Below are 19,865 nucleotides of genomic sequence, written 5' to 3'. Positions count from 1 at the left end.
GGTATAAAATACTGCAGGGTAATCTCCCATAGATGGGTGGCCTCTTGAAGATAAAGTGCAAGACACTGTTGATCAATATAGCTGAAGAACATCGAAAAAGAAGAACAGTCTCTGAAAAGACAGTAAAATCTCCCTCTGATCTCATAGTAAAGGGGACATCGAAAAATGAAGTGGATCTCAATCTCAACCTCTGCTAAAGTACACAACTAACATATCCTATCAACCCAATCCATATGGTGATCGGTTTGAGCCTTGAGGTGGTGAGAGCCAACTCTGAAAGAGCTTAAAGAAAACCATAAGGCATGATTCGAGTGCCGACAGAGATAAGCAGGGCGAACAATAATACCATCCTGAATCTTAAGAAAATGCTCAGCATAGAAGGCCATCTTAGGTCGCAGCCCTCCCGAGAGATTACTCCAGGTAGTGATAATATACTGTCTATAAATATCCTATCTGACATGCTCATTCAACTCCTGATGTGAGGGGAGAAGATGAGTAGGAGCATCAAGTGAAAACTGGTAAGGAGGAAGACGATCTATCTCAATACCAATCGAACCCAACAAAGAAGTGGCCTGGGCGTACCAACAACAAGACCTCGTAGAAGTGTCGGATCTCATAATCTCAACAGAAGAACAATATGCCAGATGAGAGTATCTGTGCCAGTCAACACCCGAATCCATAAAACCACGAAGCCGATGAAGAAACCCAATCAAGTCAAAAATGGTGGCCAAGTTTGAGAGGATGAGCTCCAAACTCAGCTAAGACAATGTTGTGAGGGGTGAGTCTGTGACATCTTATGATACGCCGTAACATCAACGTCTGAACCCGCTCAATAGAAGCTCAATCAAAAGCAATAAGAGAAGGTCCCCAAACAAACAAGCCATAGAGAATAGTCGGACGGACCAAGGAGTCAAAAAGGGGCAACTTGGACGAAATATCCTGGAAGTGATCCCTAAAGCATTGTCTTTCTAGCAAAGCCAAGGAACCCATGCACTAACTCTGGACTGAATAGCTGGTCTCAAGCTGACGTGCGGCCCTGAGAACTTCACACTAAATTACAGATAAGAGGGGGTAATCTCAACCTCATAACCCTGAAAGAAGAAATGAAGATGAGAGGTCTTTAAACAGTTAAAGACCATAACCTGAGTCTTAGACAAATCGACTACAAGTAGTCGCTGATCACAAAAAGAAGCCAGACCATCAAGGAGTCTCTGTAAGCTGTCGGGAGAAGAGGCCAAGAGAATCACATCATCAGCAAAAACGAGAATGGAGATCAAAACCTGATGCAAATAGCACCCATCATCTAGTTGAGAGGAGTTCACAAGGAAATCCTCCAACTCATCAATATATAAGCCAAACAGAGTAGGAGAAAGAGGACAACCCTGTTTCACCCCAATGGTGCTCTGTATCGGAACAGAAAAGCCTTCTGAAGTCCTAAGCCTACCGGTTCCCTTCTCATAAAGCCTCATAATAGCAATCTGCAACATATCTGAGATCCCAATCTCACAAAGTCTCTGAAATAAGACCAAACTAGGTATAGAATTGAAAGCCTTACAGAAGTCCACAAAACAACACTAGACCTTCTGACAGCAGTGCCTAGCCTCCTCAATGATAGCCCACAGCATGAAAACATGATCCATAGTCTGATAGTTCGACCGAAAACCAGCCTTCCGTTTAGCTCTATAGCCTCTTCTATCAAGCTCACAAGATAACATGGTATTCAGAGTAGTAGCATAAAGTTTGGCAAAAGTATGTCCGATCATAATAGTCCTGTAGTTACCCGAATCGAAAGCAGGCCCAAATTTGTCAATAGGGTAAACCACATGTCTAGACCAGGATTCAGGAAACCTAGTACAAACCACTCTATTAAAGAGTTTAGGAAGGTAAGATCCGAGAACCGAAGCACCAAGCTTGAAAAGTTCTACCTAGAAACCATCTTCATCCGTTGCTTTGCTACATCTCAACGATTTGATGGCCCCAATAATACTGGAGTAGGTGAACAAATGGTAGTATGGAGGTGGAGTGGACTGAAAAAGTGGCTGCCCAGGAATGTCGTAAAGCATAATGATATGGGAGGTCAGAAAGTGGTAGTCGAGAGTGGAGGACGAGGGGAGCACTGAGGAAAAAGGGAACACCAAAAGATCTAGGGATTCTGAATAAGCGTGGAGCAAAGGGTTATGCACTGAAAAGAAGCATAAGAACGTTTCTTGTGGCGAAGAAAACAGAGGTACGAAAGGTGCAGATGGGTGAAGGCAGTGTGAACAGAGCGATGGAAAGCTTTGCAATTAGTATCAAACCATTTATTCATAGGACAAGTATTCTAACACTTAGCTCTGAGAGCAGTGAGGAATAGAAAGAAGACCAAAATCCCAAATGGCAGAGGCAAGTGAATCAAACATGTCAAAGGCCGCAAGCGACTCACCAAAACTAGCAAGTGTCAGAAGTCTCCTAAGGTGGAAAGTAAAGAGCTCAACATCGCTCTCGGGGTAATGAAAGCGAGTAGGAAAGGAGATGGTATAAGTCGGGCAGTGAAAAGGCTGGAAAGAACGTGACGGGTGGGGTGAAATGTAAGCAGAAATGCTAAGAAGAGCATGATCAGCCAAGGGGAGACGCGAAATGGTGAAACTACAAATGGAAGAAATGAAGGAAGGAGAGGAAATGACATAGTCAACAACACTCGCACCACCACAGTGCGGCCAACAGGTAAAGTGGTCCAATCCAGGAAGGAAGGGTAAACCGTTCAAAATTAACAACCCAAAAGACTCATAGAGCTGGAGGAGGTAACGGCCATAACCTCCAAGAACAACCTCCGAGGTGTGCTTAAGTCCCATACTAGTCAGGTCTAGCTCAAAAGTGCAGTTTGAATCAAAACCACGATCATGCAAAGGAGTCTGAATATCCCTGGTTCAAGCGTTGAAGTCTCCAAGAATAATAATATCACCCAAAGCCACAAACTATGAAATACTCTCCTAAAGGCCACAAAAAGGATCTGCATTCTCCGGGTCATTAATGGCATAAGGAAAGGAGGTCAGTGGAAAATAACAGACAGCAATAAAAATATATCTCTATCAATATTTATGCCGACCAATTCGGACCCACATAAATCTAGCAAAGGCGTCAGAGTGAACAACTGAAGTGAAGCTGAAAATATCATCGCATATCAAGCAAGCCACACCCCCAGACCCACGGACCCCACCAGAAGTCCGAACCTCATCTCTGCAAACTAACAACCACTGATAACCAAGATATCCTAGAAGAGGGCGCATGGAGCTCTCATGAGTCTTAGTAACGGCCAAAATATCCGAGGACCCCACTACATCATGAAGAAGATCAGGTAATGACCATAAAGAGCCATAAACATTCCAGCAGTTGACAAGAAAAGGAGGGGGCTTCCTCTTGGCAGACTGCTGTTGGAACCGTCATGCCGATTTGGAGGTTGTCCTCTCTACCCAACCAGTAGGAGGAGAATCACGAACCATAGCTCTAAGATTCCTAATAACAACCCATTTCCCAACACGCCTAGCATCTGCCACAATTCCTTGAGAATGTTTGAGTTCTGTAACCAATGCCTTAGTAAGATCTTCATCCAGATAAATTTTAGTGGGTAGAGAAAACAACTTTCTCTTCGCTCTAAGTGCACAAAGCCTATCAGAAAAAGAGAAGAATCTGATGAAAAGGATACCACCCATACCGAACCAACACCTGTCCAAGATACTATCAAAGATACCAAGGTGATCTGAAAGAAAAGAATGCCCCGCAGCCATAGGATCGAGAGTGAGTAAGATACCTCGGACCCATAGATTCAGCTCACGTGCACGCCGCACACTTTCATCATCAATCTTACCCTGGACAATCTTGTCTATACTCGTCTTAGGTGTAGTAGTATCCATGTTAGTACAAATCAAAGCCCATGATTTCACTTTCTGTTTGGTTTCCGCAATCAGAGAAGAGTGTATTGTAGCCATTTCGATTTGTTGTTCCTTGATTTTTCCAGCTCGTCTAATTGTTCAACAACAACCTTGAGATTGGATTTCAGCCCTGTCGTTTCAGAGATGGTCTTTGAGAAACATTTGATATTCAATTCAGTCGACTATTTGAGGTCTAAAAGTTTCGTTGTCAAAGTCACAACCTGTTCTCTCAGCAAGGTACTGTCATTCTCCAACTTGAGCACTCTATCACACAGTCTCTGATATGTCAGAGTTTGAATCTGGGGAGGGCAGTTATCTCATGGTCATTGTAACATCTATCAAAAATGAGCTGAGAAAAACCCTAGCACAGATACAAGTAAGACTAACAGAATTTATTGTGAAAGTAGAACCACTAGATAGACCAAGGAAAGGCCCCGTGAATAGCAGAAAACCCCGTGAAGAGTAGGCACAACAAGGTAAGCAACCTAAGAAAGACACCCGTGTGCAACTGAGGTAGAAACTGCCTGCAAATAGGGAAACCAAGACCTATCTCAGATGGAAGCAGGGCAGGAATGCACAGCCATTCAAGCAAAAACCGAAACTAGTGCCTGTAATCCATCCGAAGCAAACCCTAACGGAAAAGACCAGTTTAAAGCTTGAGCAAGCACGAGAGAAAATACCGACAGAAAGAACACCAAACACTAAAGGCAAGCGAAGGTCGACAAAGGAAGAAGGGCACACGGACGAATGAACACAAGCGGAAATCAACGCCATGGTGAGAGGGCACCCGAGATCATGTGACAGCAGACAGTAACATCGTAGGAGTTAATCTTTGTCACGGCATGAGCATTCATCGTAGGAGACTTAAAGAAAATTCTAAGAAGGATGGTAACCAAAATTCTATGAATCATTGCACATTCTCAAAGAACCATGGTTCAAGTGGACAGGTACAACCTTGGGGTGAAATATTTAAACCAAATCAATTAACATATCAATACTTATCAGTATAATTTATTATTATATTAACTTTATTTATATTGTATAAGGCTCATAAATATTTTTGTACATCAGCAATATGGGGGAACTGAGCATATTCCCTTTTATTATTTCTATTTTTAAGCTGCAAATATGTTTATATTTAACCCTAAATTGGTAAACCAAAGTAAGAAACCCAAACCAAGATCAGTAACTTAGTAATACTAATTATCAAATTAGCATGAAGTAATATATTTTGTATGTGAACATGTATGATATGTTTCTGGGTAGTTGCAAAATCTAGAGCTGACTTGATGCAGGAGCATCTTGCATGGGAAAATTATTGGAAAAAATAAAAATTTGTGGAGAGAGAGAAAGTGACCAAAATTAGAGGAGAAATAATAAAAAAAATAAAAAGGGGAAAAAGGAGAAAAGAAAGGAAAAGGGAATTTCTATTTTCGAGGTGCATAGGTGGCATAATAGAAAAAATAAAAAATAAATGGTTGTCATTCCATTTATCGAGGTGTGTGGGAAGAATTCTAGAAAGTTATGAATATTGTAGAAAGTTGTGGATATTGTAGAAGGTTATGGAAGTTGTAGAGGGTTGTGGATATTGTGTAGGTGGAATTCTAGAAGGTTGTGGATAAGTCATGCATTGGGTGGTAAGTGCCTATTTAAGCAAGGCATATGAGCATTTCTAATCAAGCTTGAGAAGTGCAAGCTTGAGAAGGAGAAGCTCGAGGAGTAGAAGCTCGAGAAGGAGTAGCTTGGGAAGTAGAAGCTGTGGAAGGTGAAGCTTGGAAAGGTGAAAGCTTTGGAAGGAAAAAGCTTCAAGGTGTGAAATCTGGAAGGTGTGAAGGCTTCAAGGTGTGAAAGAGAAGGAGGAAGTGAAGAGTGAATTTTCTTGAGTCTGTGGACAGAGCGCCAAATGTGAGGCAGTTTACAGCAGGATTGTGATGGACTTGTGAGTGTGTAGATAAAGCACCGAATGTGAGGCAATTTACACTTGGATCTTGGATAAGGTTGGAGAAGAGCTAGTGACTGCGGTTTAGAAACAAGGAGGTTGCTTGGTGGCTTGCGAGCACAAGTTGAGATCTCGGAAGTTTCCACTAGAGTGTGGATCTGGATCTGGATCTGGACTAGAGTGTTGCATTCTTGGTTGTGAGTTGGTAAGGGTGGTGTGGCCCTTCATCAAGTGGTTTCAGAGCGTACCTTCATCAGTGGTATCAGAGCGTACCTCCATCAGTGGTATCAGAGCAGGAATTCCTGAGTGTACAAGCAGATCGCCAAAGTGTGAGGCAATTTGTACCAGGACCTTGGTTGGGTGAAATTTATCAGAGCAAGAGTTCCTGAGTGTACAAGCAAATCACCGAAGTGTGAGGCAGTTTGTACTAGGACTTTGGTTGGGAGAAGTTTATCAGAGTGGGAGTTCCTAAGTGTGTAAACAGATCGCCGAAGCTAAGGCAGTTTGCACCGGGATCTTAGGAGGACATGCAGATTGATCGATGGATGCGAAGATGGAAGATTGAACTTGTTGAGGCATGATTGTGGAGAACTGGTGGATTGCAAATCCATCGTCCTAGACTTGTGATGTGGTTCCTGATTGTTCGTGCGAGGTGGCAGGTTGCAATCTGACTTGCAAACAATTCGAGGTTGTCACAAGGAGCGTGGGAAGGATTTGTTGCAGAGGGTTTACGAAGATCTTGGGAGATGGCTCCGAGAGGATTGGACCCTAGGATGATTGTGAAAATCCATGATATAGTGGAGAGGAATTTTTCTAAGATGTTTTCTCGATTGGATGCTAGATTGGCTGATCAAGCTAAGAAGGTCAAGGTGGAAGAGGATGGTTTTGTTGATCAGTTTGTGGAGCCTGATGCAAAACCTACAGAGCAACTAGAGGTTGTTGCTGAAGATATTCCTAACTTTGTTGGTGTTGGGATGGAGATTGGTTTTCATGATCACGGAGATTGTGGAGCACTCGGTCGTGGATGATCCAATTGTTGGTGGTGACTTGTATCTTGCAGAGCATCTTGTTGTGAGCAATGAGGTTGTTGGTGTTGAGAGTTTGGCATGTGTTGATGGAGTTCTAAATGTGGCTGTTGATGTGGGGTTTGTTGCTACGGGTGTGAATTCACTAGTTGCTGATGTGGATGAGAGTTTTCTGTTGAAGCATTATGTTCAGTTTGTTCTTGGGAGTGAGCATGCTGATTGGATGGTTGGGATTCTAGTGTTTGATAGAGTAATGCAGATGTGGAAGATTTGCATGGTGGTTTTCTTGTCCCTATTAGGTGGAAGCCTTTGGTGAAGATGAAGATGGTTGTAGATCTTTTTTTTTTGGCGTCAAAGTGTGGGACACACTTTTCTATCTACCGGGGGAGTCTGATGCAGGAGCATCTTGCATGGGAAAATTATTGAAAAAAAAAAAAAAAAAATTTAAAAAAAAGAAAAGAAAAAAATTTTTAAAAATAAAATAAAAAATTGTGGAGGAGAGAGAGAAAGTGACCAAAATTAGAGGAGAAATAATAAAAAAAAATTAAAAGTGGAAAAAGGAGAAAAGAAAGGAAAAGGGGATTTCTATTTTCGAGGTGCATAGGTGGCATAATAGAAAAAATAAAAAATAAATGGTTGTCATTCCATTTATCGAAGTGTGTGGGAAGAATTCTAGAAAGTTATGAATATTGTAAAAAGTTGTGAATATTGTAGAAGGTTATGGAAGTTGTATAAGGTTGTGGATATTGTGTAGGTGGAATTCTAAAAGGTTGTGGATAAGTTATGCATTGGGTGGTAAGTGCCTATTTAAGCAAGGCATATGAGCATTTCTAATCAAGCTTGAGAAGGAGAAGCTCGAGGAGTAGAAGCTCGAGAAGGAGTAGCTTGGGAAGTAGAAGCTGTGGAAGGTGAAACTTGGAAATGTGAAAGCTTTGGAAGGAAAAAGCTTCAAGGTGTGAAATCTGGAAGGTGTGAAGGCTTCAAGGTGTGAAAGAGGAGGAGGAAGTGAAGAGTGAGTTTTCTTGAGTCTGTGGACAGAGCGCCAAATGTGAGGTAGTTTACAGTAGGATTGTGATGGACTTATGAGTGTGTAGACAGAGCACCGAATGTGAGGCAGTTTACACTTGAATCTTGGATAAGGTTGGAGAAGAGCTAGTGACTGCGGTTTAGAAACAAGGAGGTTGCTTGGTGGCTTGCAAGCACAAGTTGAGATCTCGAAGGTATCCACTAGAGTGTGGATCTGGATCTAGACTAGAGTGTTGCATTCTTGGTTGTGAGTTGGTAAGGGTGGTGTGGCCCTTCATCAAGTGGTATCAGAGTGTACCTTCATGATGACTATCAGACCTTTAAGTCATTGAAATGGGTGTGATCTTCATATTGGTATACAAGCTTTCTCATCATTACAAGTAGAAAACATAGTTTGACAAGATAATTATAGAATAAATGTAAAATCATCAAAGAAATCAAAACAAAAACATGATATATATCTATTTTACTCATTGAAAGATTTGAACGAAATGGTCTAAACTTCTAAAAGTGCATCAGCATCATGGAACATAAGCAACTGTACCAACTTGGCAACACACATGTACATACAATTAGGAAATAACTAGCATGAATATTTACATCTTATATAATGTATGTACACTTGTATAATATGTTTGTGAACAGTTTGCAAAACCTAGGACTGATTATGAGAAATTGCAAGTCAATGAAATAGGAGTGCTACACACATTGGTATGCAAGCTTGCTTATCATCACAAGTGTAAGTTGTCATTTGACAAGATAATTTCACCATATATATACAACGTCATACAAACAAGAAGAAAGCAAGTTATTCAAGGATTTAAAACTAATGATATTTTATGCCAAAAATATTTATTACAAAATGCAGATTTACACTATGCAGGTGAGGAAGGAAGAAAGTTTGTGGTTCATAGTTTTCTTATGTATCTTCATATGTACAGTGCCAAAAGACATCGTGCTGTGTCAGACTAAATCAAATATTATAGTAAAACTTAAGAATACAAAGTCACAGGTCAAAGGAGAGTGCTAGTATACTCATACCTTCCCTTCAACTTGCATTCCTGTCACGTGTAATTTCGCCCACATGCCAAAGCCAAGGCGCTTTCTCAATTGCACTGCAATTACAGCACTCATATCCTCTGCTGAATGAAAAGTCATTCCCATATCCAGCACCTATGGATGATAAGTATTCATGTCAGCCTATACAAATCACACAAATGCATGCACCCCATGGCTATATAAAAACAGATATTTTGAAATTCTTTGACTGGTACAATAGCCAATAAAATGTGCAGGTATACCATGTGGTCATCATCTTCAGATTGATTAAGAGCACGGATTTCGGTGAACACTGGAGGATTCCTTCCCAAGTACAAATGTTGTATGGTGGCTTTTTTCTGTAGAAACAGAAAAAGTATATAAAACAATTAAGATTAGAGAAATAGGGCACTTATAACTTCTCAAACATTTTGCTAAACCTGGGATCCCTTCCTTTTTAGATGCAATAAAGAAGATCACGTGTAGTCAAAATAACTAGTTTTTAAATCCCACAGATCCTAGACAATTGGTGAATCCTACCAGTAGTTAAGATTCCCCCTGTTAATGGATTAGAACTTGTAAATCCCATATAAAATGAGCAATAGTCTAATTCTGGTGAAGTTTTCATCACCAATCTGTTGCAATTGGTTTTATCTTACATTGACTATCAGCTTTACTTAAAAAGTCACCCAAAATGCAAATTCGTGCAGTGTAGGTTATCTGTCACTATATGCCATGGGACAAGTCTAATCAATTGTCAATGTCCTTGCTTTGTTTCACCACTCTCATCTTAGCTCTCATATTAAGCTTTTTTTATAGGCAACTACTACATGGATTTTGTAAATAGCAAAACTCAAACAGGTCATCAAATGGTCTAATTGTGTACTACATTTTGGGTTTCATTCCAGTGAATAGCTAAATTTCATGTGCTTATAAAGGAAACTAAAATTAGTAATTTTTATGTTTTAGAGACTTATACCAAATAACATCCAACCTTTCATATGGCATTCAGCCCAAATCTCACCTTCACAAAAATAATTAACATTGCATTGCATATAGAGATCAATAACATCATCTCATTCACATGCTTTACCTTCACAAAATAAGTAAAATTTTCACACTTGAAATATGGATTTCCATTAACAATATAGAAGTTCCAGTAAATTTTGAACACTTTGATACTGTAAAGCGCAAGAAGGCCCATTACACAAACTTTATCTTAGTATGTTATTCCTCTTACAATATGTTTATAAAAAGTGGGAAATAGCCACTAGCCCTCTGTAAAATTCATCTCCTCACTGAATCTCCCCAATCCTAGTCTCCAATGCCAAGGGAATGACATAGCAAAGACAAAAGGACAAAACAAGATATATGCATATTTACTGTTCATTGGTCAATAACTGCTTGCCTCCAAACTTGATTTGCACTGGGTTTTCCCTCTAGCTCTGTTGAAAAAAACTAGATTCTAATGAACCCCGCCACCATGCCAAAACAAGATATGTCAAAATAAAAACAATGAGACATAGATGTCAGTAAAAACTCATAAAATCCTTGTGACCACAAATAGAAAATTGATCTTATCTCTTCCTCTATTTCTGGAGAAACCTTGAGCTCCTTGTCAACTAAAAACCCTTATAGTCCGATCTTTCATTCCTCGGTTCTAACATTTGGAGATGCACATAACTATGTACATCATATGCTCTGGGAATGTGATCCAAAACATTGATGCAAACAAATATCACAGTTTTTCTATATAATCTTCTTGCAAGATAATGACTTGTTAAAATCCCTAGACATTGAAAACGCATCTATGTATATGTTAGAAAAATAAAAGAGCATGGTTGCATGCCTCAGGCTTGTTTGTATTCACATCAAGAGGCACATTTTCAATTCCCAAACTAGGCATATTGTTGGCCATACATTAGCTATACTACTCTTCTGGACTTTGCACAACAACTTGTCACTGCAGTGTCTCTTTTTATGGCTATGCAAAATTAAATACTTGATTAATTTGTTGAATTATTTTGGTAAAGAAGTTGCCAAAAACGGTTCCTGAGAACAAATTATACAAAGGAAGACTAGTAGAGGGAGTATTGTATTGGTAATTATTTTATAAGGTTTGGCAAACTTGGTCATGGGTTCAGACTGCAAGAATGGAAACCCCTTGAATTTTAGGAATCAGATGAAAACCCATTCACAATTGGACGTGCCAGCCAAGTATTTCACATTGTAACTACAGGAAGTTTGGACAGATGAATATTATTATTCAAAATTTTGAGCAGGGTTTCTTTTCACATTAAAGTATTGGTTACTGGAGTTCAGAGTTATTTGCAGAATAATATATTATTTCTTGGAACTGGTTGAAGTTTCGAAGTTGGACAATCAAATAATAAGGCTGACCATATGAATAATTCATTGTCACTGATTGAAGAGATAAAGAATTGTTGATTTTATCAGGGGGATCCTGTTATTAATAATGTGGGATGCTGAGATCTTTTCCAGTTTAAACATTTTTGTGTTATAAGTTTTGAGTTGGATTATAACCAAAATGGGTGAATAAAGATAAAAGCTGTGGAAATTTCTGCCAAGTAAATGGGGTGATTTATTACGCTCTAACAGTTGTTGAGATTGATAGCTTTGATATTTGTGGACTCCTAATATACATTTGGCATGAACAAACTTCCATCATCTCTCATCCGCAGATTTTTCATGTCCATTTCATCGGGAAAGACGAAGATAGAGTTAGTAGTTTGGAAACATCAAGCAAATCATTCTTATCAGAAGTTTCATCAACCTTCAAGTTCCTTGTCATAATTGCAAGTTTCTCTGGACTCCTTGTAAGCATTGGGTTTATCACCTGGCACTGGTTTAATATCATCTGTTGATTATGTATTGCCCTCAAGGTTCATTCTTTCTCACTGATAGCATTGATGTGATTCAGTTATTTCATGGATTTCTTTATCAATACAAGAAATCTTTGCATGGTGGCTCCTTATTACTATTTATGGCATCAATGTGATTAGGATTGTTGTATATTACTAATGGGAGCTATGATATATCAAACTAATCAATAGATAGCATAGCCTGAAGTTGAGTCGAATGCCCAACAATATCAGGAGAATTATATTTATCTGCAGAATTCCCTCAGAACATGGAGTCCCCTATTAAGAAAATTAGTGTATATAAACTAAAACTGTAGTCCAGCATTGGGACTTAATAATGCATGACAACCTTCTACTCCTGAACATGGTTTTGAGTTCAGAGTTTGCAGCACTTGCTGAGCAGACTACTACGTGTTGGAAAATTTAATAATGAATGTTATTGCAGTGACTATGTGGTGCCATCTGAAGAAATTGTCAGACTGTATTCAGTGCAAGATTGTTGTTCTGATTCTCTGAATATTTCCAATGACACATCAAAACTGGTTATACAATAAAGGTTACCTACTCTTGGGTTTTCTTCTTGCACTTTATTTAAGTTAATAAGAGCTCTATTCTTTCTGTCCTAGTCATTATAAACCTGTTTGGATTCTCCAATGCAATATTCTTCATGAAGTAATCTGCTTAAACAAACACAAACCTGGAACTCCTAATTCTTTTTTCATTCAAAGCATTTTACAAATATAGAAGGAACAGTGAAAATTTGGATGAAAATTCTGTAGGATTATTACAGTGATACCAGACACATAAAGCCAACCAGCCTGGAGGGGAATGTACAAAAGTAATATGGAAAAACGATACACAGAGAAAGTAAAACAAGACAATTTCAACTTCCAGACCCATATCCTAAGGCGGGTACAAGAAATTGAAACTATGAGTGGTTCACCTAGGTCTTGTTATTATAAATTGATATATACAATACAAATGTGTAATGTTGTAATATCCCCCTTTATGATGACTGGGGATTATTGAAGAATTACTTTGATTCCCTAGAACTAAAATTTCTGATTTTGCAATAAGCTGGTGTAATTAATACTTAATTTATTTGATGATAATAATCACTACCCATTGCTATCACAGAATTGAAAAATGTTAGAAAATTGTCACGGGAATTGGCGTGCTTGCACAGAATGTAATAATCTCTTGCTAGATATGTAAACATAATAAACTATATATATATATATATATAGCAATACGAGATGCTGTCTCTGATATCAACACTTTAAACATGCAATGTCTGGTCGGTGATTGTTGTTTAAGGTGATGTAGTTTCCATGTCCAATTTTTGACATATCGGCTTGCAATAATATAATAGGTCTTTTCTAATATTTGATTTATCCTCTTGCCATCTATATACTGTCCCATAGACCTTTCGGTGGTCTCTTGTTGGACATTAATAGATTAATCTTATCTACATTGTATTCTAGTATTGTTACTCTTAATATCTGGGCAAGGAGGAACTGTTTGATCTGGACCAGTTTCTCCTTCCCTTGATGACTTCAACCTATTTGCTCCTTCTGTAGGGAAAAATTCAAAAAGACAATCTTTGTGGGGATCAATGACTGATGACAACGCTAATTGACTGGCCTGTGCATTCAATGTATTTCCTTTATATTATTCTATCATCTTCTCCATATTCTAATTCCCATTCCTTCTTTTCTCTGTACTGTCGAATCTTCTCCAATACTGCTGCCGATTCCTACTCTAATGTTCTCCTATGCTGGACAATAGTTTTAATTCCCCATCCTTATGTCTGACATGGATGTTCTATTGGTGATTATAAATCAATTTATTTGCCGACTCCCATTCTTGTATCTTGCTGCTCTCTGAAAATAATTTCTTCTGCCGTGTATTTTCCTGATTTCTTCTATATGCCCCTCCCGATAAGTTTTCTTCTCCTTTCTATATTGTGCTTAATAGCTGCCGCCGACTCCCATTCTTGTATCTTGCTGCTCTCTGAAAATAATTTCTTCTGCCATGTGTGTGTATATATATATATATAGAAAGTTCCTGATTATATATATATATATATAGTATATATAAGGTTCCTGATTCTTTCTATGCCCCTCCCAATAAGTTTTCTTGTCCTTTTTATATTGGGCTTAGTAGCTGCCCATGGGGAGATCCATCTCTTGGGGTCACACCCACTAACACCACTGCAGACTCTCCATAATCTAATCATTGTACATAATCGACCTTGCAATATTCAATTAGGACGTCATAATAATTTTCCTATGTGATCTCCATATGTCTTGCAAACTGTGAACACAACGTTTACAATCCCAATCGGTCTATGTAAGGATATGATAGCTGTATGTGATCCCTGGCTATGATCGCAATCCCAAAATGTTTGCAACTATGATATGCTTAACGTATGTACCTTTGTTGCTACACTGCTATTATATGTTATCGTTGTGAGCGGTTCGCACTAGAAGTGTAGTTGTCAGAGATACTCCTGCATTGTCTTCCAAAGGAAATGCTATTTCATCCTCATCATTTAGTATTGTCACACTTCTCTACTGCTCACTAGGGTTCAATGGAATCAATAGACTCTACTAAATAATATTTCTAATTGTTTAGATTCTTATTCAATACTTAATATTTATATATGTTGTGTGTTTTATATTTAATTTATATTATATTTGAATTGAGTTATTCATATATTTGGCATATACTCTAATATTGAATTTTATTGCATGAATTTATATTATTTTATTATTTTATTTTAGTTGTGTTCGGTAAGAGGCTGAAGCCAAGATTTATTATTATTCTAATTTTACCGTTGTGTCAAAGGCTCTTGCCTGTTATTTAATTATTATTTTACTAATTTAATAGAATTATATTATTACTTATTATTTATTATTTATTATTTTTCTAATCCATATCTTATATCTAATTTGTAATTATATGATATTATACTTTTACTCATTTAACTACTTGTATATTTAATATTATATTTATTACTGCATATTTATTTATTGAATTTGATATAGGGGACCTCACAAATGTCCCCCCCTTGATAATTTAAAACTTTGGGACAATTATTTGAATTCTATTGTCTTACTATTCTGATAACTCAATATTTTAACAGTGAACAATCAATGGTAGCGTTTGACTGAATTACAATAATGAATTGCAATGTGCTCTTAAAGATGAAGAAGAGTATTTATGGTGAATCCTTGCTATTTCAGATATATCTATGTAACCATGCATTACTCAATTCTTGTTATTTGTGATTTAATAGTAATATCATGCAAAGAATGGTCTGGTCGTGTTATAAGATACCTTTAAGAATTATACCATGACAATAATACTATGTCTGATAGGTCTCTTAACAAGATGCAAATAATCGGATAATGTAGTCTAATTAATTTATTAATTTATGCAATGATTGGTGCAGTCTTGATGTAAGTTGTGTACATGCACCGGATCAGTCAAGGGCTTTGTTTATTCTGAACACATCGAATCTGAAATATGTGTGAAAATAGATAGGAAATTTTGTGATGGGTGTTTGAACAGAGTGGTTATATAAATATTAATTTTCTCCAATGTAGCAAGCTAATTTGTTCCCTAATCTTTCTCAGCTTATATATGTTTCATGAGCTCCGTATACAAATGACTTTATATATAACATTTGAACTCACAATTGCTTCAATGGATAGAACCCTAATACTTTGTATCGTGTGTGGGACCTTTGCCGTCATTCTTCAAGTCAACCACTCAGGAATTCTGCAACGGAGTCATCTTGGTGTTGGAAGTCACCAAGGTAGTCAATGATATATAGCTTAAGTTGACTATCGATATGCCTGCTCATATTGGGTTTTAAATATATATTGTTGTTTCCCTTAGATCTTCAAAAATGATATTGCCGCTGTATTTACTCAAACCTTCCTTCCTTCGTTGTCTGAGATCTTTCTGCCCTAACCTCCTATCATTCCTTCCTGAGCTAATATTTATTCCCTACCCTCATATTATGTCTCCCCTTCTATATCTTTATACTTGAAGGTGACACACCCGTTCAACATTGCTGTCCTTTGCAAGAGTTACATCTGTTCTTTACTAATTGCTGTAAATAATTCAATTTAAATTTATTCAAATGCCTTTATTATATTAATTGGTTGTATACTATTGATTATTTGTTATGGCATAATCACTCCCTTTGATTGCTCCATATTGCACAGGCTAATTAGTAGTAAGCCGATGCCATTCTTACCACAATCCTTTGTTATGGCCGCCATTTCATGATTTTATATTCACCGAACGGCAACTCCTTGTCACAACAATCGTAAGCATGGTATAGCAGCATACTTCTGGATTCTGATATCATTTGTTAATTCGCCATTATAACAGCATTGATAGATCAAGTTATCAATTTATAGCAATTTGTCCAAGTGTCAATATCCCTTAGATATGGATCAGGCTCCTCAAGGACCATGATTGGCTAGGCACTACAACACTCATTAGTCAGAAATCAGGCAACGTCAAAGTTATTCATGCCATCCATATTATTCCTCCATGATGCCCATGGAACAAGGAATGGTTTGTTTGATTATATCACTCTGTATTATATCAGATATGATGATTGCAGATATGCAACTCTGATATCTGCAGATAAATACTAACTCAATCGTATAGGGGGGTTGTCCGCTCAGTATTATTTCACTCTATATACTCCAGTCTTTCCTATCGCTGCCATGGTAATATGCTATACTATTTATTTTACATATTTTCTAATTATATCTTAGTCATATTGTCTATCTTAAACGACTATATAAGTGATTTAAATGTTTGAGTTATTATTATTTACATTATTATTATTATTTATTTAGGCAATTTATTTATTTACAGTATAATGTTTAACATTTTAATCTTATAGTTATTATTTTCAGTAAGCTTTAATCAAGAAGGGTCATGACGAAATGGAAGGCTATATTCATAACAGATTACATGACAATGTTTCTAAACGAAACACTCGTAAGCAGAAATTGGAAATAGAAACATACGAAAGCAACTAAGATGACCTTTAAAGGAATATTACATTATTTGATACCATCCCTTAATAGTCATTGTTCTAACTTCTGACCATAGTTCAACTTATCGTTAACGGCAACTTATCGCCAAGGGCAAAAAAAAATCAACAAATATCGGATATAAGTCAAGAACTCATCAGGAAAATACCAAGAACTTAAAAAATTGCTAAAATTTAATTGGAAATGTTTTTTTTTTTTTTGCAAACTTCAATAAGGAGATTTATCTAATGAGTCAATAAATGTGTAAACAAACCAAAAAACTTAAAAGGTTGATCTAGGTATATATAAATGCAAATAGGATACAAAATCGCATCCTCAAGTGGATAAGTACCTAGGGTTTGAGTGTTCCTACCTCTTCTTGCCAAGTCTGAGGATAAGTTGCCAATTTATAGGCAATATTTCCAACTTATAGGTGATAAGTTGCCGATAAGTTGCCAATTTATAGGCAATATTTAGGGGTGATATCTTGTAGTAAATTATCGTCTAGTTCAACTTATTGCGATAAGACAACTTATCACCTATAAAATGGCAATAATTGATATATGGTTCTATTCTAAAAAAACATAGTCAATAAGTATTTTGGTCATGAATGTATAGAAGGCTGCCCCCTTCTCATCTATTGCAGAGACTTTCCTTGATGTTGCAAAACTTTTGCATGTGACCAAGATATTCTATAGCTTTTTTTGTCGCAAATGTATAGAAGGCTGCCCCATTTTCTTCAAAACACTCTGCAACATGTGTTTGTTGCAAAGTGGAATGTATTGTCTCTAAGTATGGAAAATAAGGCACTACCTCAAATGGCAACTTTACTCTCCACTTGTACGGCACTCGATCTTACTCACACACATAACGATACACCCCACAATACTCCCGCACAACATGTATCTTCGTGTTTGTATGGATGCATGTTGATACGTAGAGTTTGGGTTATTTCAATCCATTATCGTATAAGAAAATTATAGTTTGAATGATTAAGGATGGTGGAAATAAATTCCTTGTATTCTCTATTAAACAGAAGAAAAAAAATTATTATGAAAAAATAGACCTATATCCTTATTTATCTAATTTTATTAGATTCCTTCTTGTTTGTTTGAATATGGAAATTTTGCTTCAAGAAAATCAATATATATAAGCCAAAAATACATAACCCTTTTCTCCTATGTTTTTGTGAGTTATGAATTATGGCTTATAGGATACGAGGGTAAGACATGGCTAAAGATATTTGTAAAGAAAAATCTACCAGGTATGTACAAGAAGTCAAGATTTCATGAGTATTATGGGTTACAAAATGTAGAACAGTTGACATGCAGAGTTAACATGGAAAGATTCAATCAACTGGTACAATTTGTGATCCAAAGTAATATCCTCAATCCTTCCCCTTTTTTCTTTTGCCTAATAATATTGAAGAAGTAATTTGATCCGTTCTCACCTTCTTTCACCTAGTTAAATCTAGCTTTGAGACTTTGCCCTTTGAATCAGTATATTTAATCCTATTCAAATCCGTCTTAGTCTTGACCAATTCCCCTTTCAAAGATTCGTCATGTTCTTTATGTTGTAGACAAGTCTAAGATTTACTTAATTTACTTTGTAATGCTTCCATTTTATACCTATCTTTAGCATTTTTTCCCCAACAAATTGGAACATTTTCCTCCATACTCTTGATGGCAAAACTTTGAAAGAAAAGTAACCATTTTGATAGCAGAGATATATTAAGTTTGAACACATTCTTTTTCCTATTCCTTTCTGTATTATGATATCTACCAACAACATTAATAACTCCTGAAATGGGAGAATGATCAAACATGGTGATAGGGGCAATAATAATAGGGTTATTGGATCTATCACATGCAAAGGAGAAAGTCGAAGCATCCACATAAACTCTATCAAATCTGCAATAAATCCGTTGCTTAGAAGGTTGATTGTTACACCAAGTAAACCATATCTATCCCTTTAGACTCTTTTTTTCCCTTTCTAAGGGATCAATCAAATTAAGTCTTCTTTTACATTTTGCCCAAAAATGTTGTTCATTTCCTTTTCATTCATGCTTCACACTACCCACTTTATCAACTCTGTATTCAATCATGTTAGCACTTGGTAGAATCCAATGAGCTTTGGGAAGGGATATGGAAATCCAATCCCACAGAGCAGCCCTCCCTCTATAGTCATTTGGGTCATAGATGTTATATATGCCCACATCGATCTCTTGATCTTTAAGAATAACCCAGCACACCCTATTGCATGGTGGGACACCATTTTGGACAATCTTGTCAGCCCATCTTGGACCAACCAAAATTGCAGCCCCACCTTTACCCCTATCATGATAAGTGCAGAAACTTTTCACTTAATTCCAAATGAATTTAAAAATATTGGAAACATAGAAACCAACAACTTTTACCTCATGGATGCAGATGATATCTCTCTCCTTTACTTTATTGCACCAATCCCTGACAACAAGTTTTTTGTCTTTCATTTCAAGGCTTCGTGTTGTCCTGCATTTTGTCACCACAAAATGTATGTAATAGAACGAAACTTTTTCAACTTAGTATAGTTTTTCTGTAAGTTAGATCATTATTTAATTGGATAACATTGCTCAATCAATCAACCCCAATTGATATAATGAATCTTTTTACTTAAGGCTTTCATCAAGTCTTTTTAGTTTTTTTTGTTTGTTGAGCCTATACTTGAATTTTGAAGCCTTCAATGTCCTTTTTCTCATTTTTGAGTGTATGGTTGTTAGCTTTTGATCCTTTGGTTTTGCTCAAGTCATTGCTTTCGGTTTTTCCTACAATTCGGTCTATCTTAGGGCTTAATCAAAGTTGGCAATCAAAAGATATAAACATTTTAGCGCCCAAAAAGTTGACTTTCCAAGTGCAACTGCACGAATTAAAATATCATGTTATATTTTGAAGTTGACATTCACTATTTGAAAATTAAAACATAAATTCACTTATGTTATGTTT

General features: G+C 37.0%; 1 protein-coding gene across 2 annotated transcripts in view; it reads right to left on the bottom strand.

The window, feature by feature from the left end:
* LOC149578635 (C2 domain-containing protein At1g53590-like) overlaps positions 1 to 19,865 on the bottom strand; it is a 108,811-nt gene that overhangs the window by 38,168 nt on the left and 50,778 nt on the right. For both annotated transcript variants that reach the window (XM_089830519.1, XM_089830525.1), the window contains exons 4-5: positions 9,200 to 9,295; positions 8,940 to 9,071 (exon numbers count right to left, since the gene is read on the bottom strand). In XM_089830519.1, coding sequence (XP_089686645.1) covers positions 8,940 to 9,071; positions 9,200 to 9,295 — 228 coding nt within the window. The remainder of the gene's footprint in view (positions 1 to 8,939; positions 9,072 to 9,199; positions 9,296 to 19,865) is intronic.

The sequence above is a fragment of the Cupressus sempervirens genome, chromosome 1, assembly GCF_028749045.1.
Source record: "Cupressus sempervirens isolate cs-2001-9-10 chromosome 1, ASM2874904v1, whole genome shotgun sequence".
Lineage (NCBI taxonomy): Eukaryota > Viridiplantae > Streptophyta > Pinopsida > Cupressales > Cupressaceae > Cupressus > Cupressus sempervirens.
The sequence above is the reverse complement of the archived record's forward strand: the minus strand, read 5'-3'. Positions and strand labels throughout refer to the sequence as shown.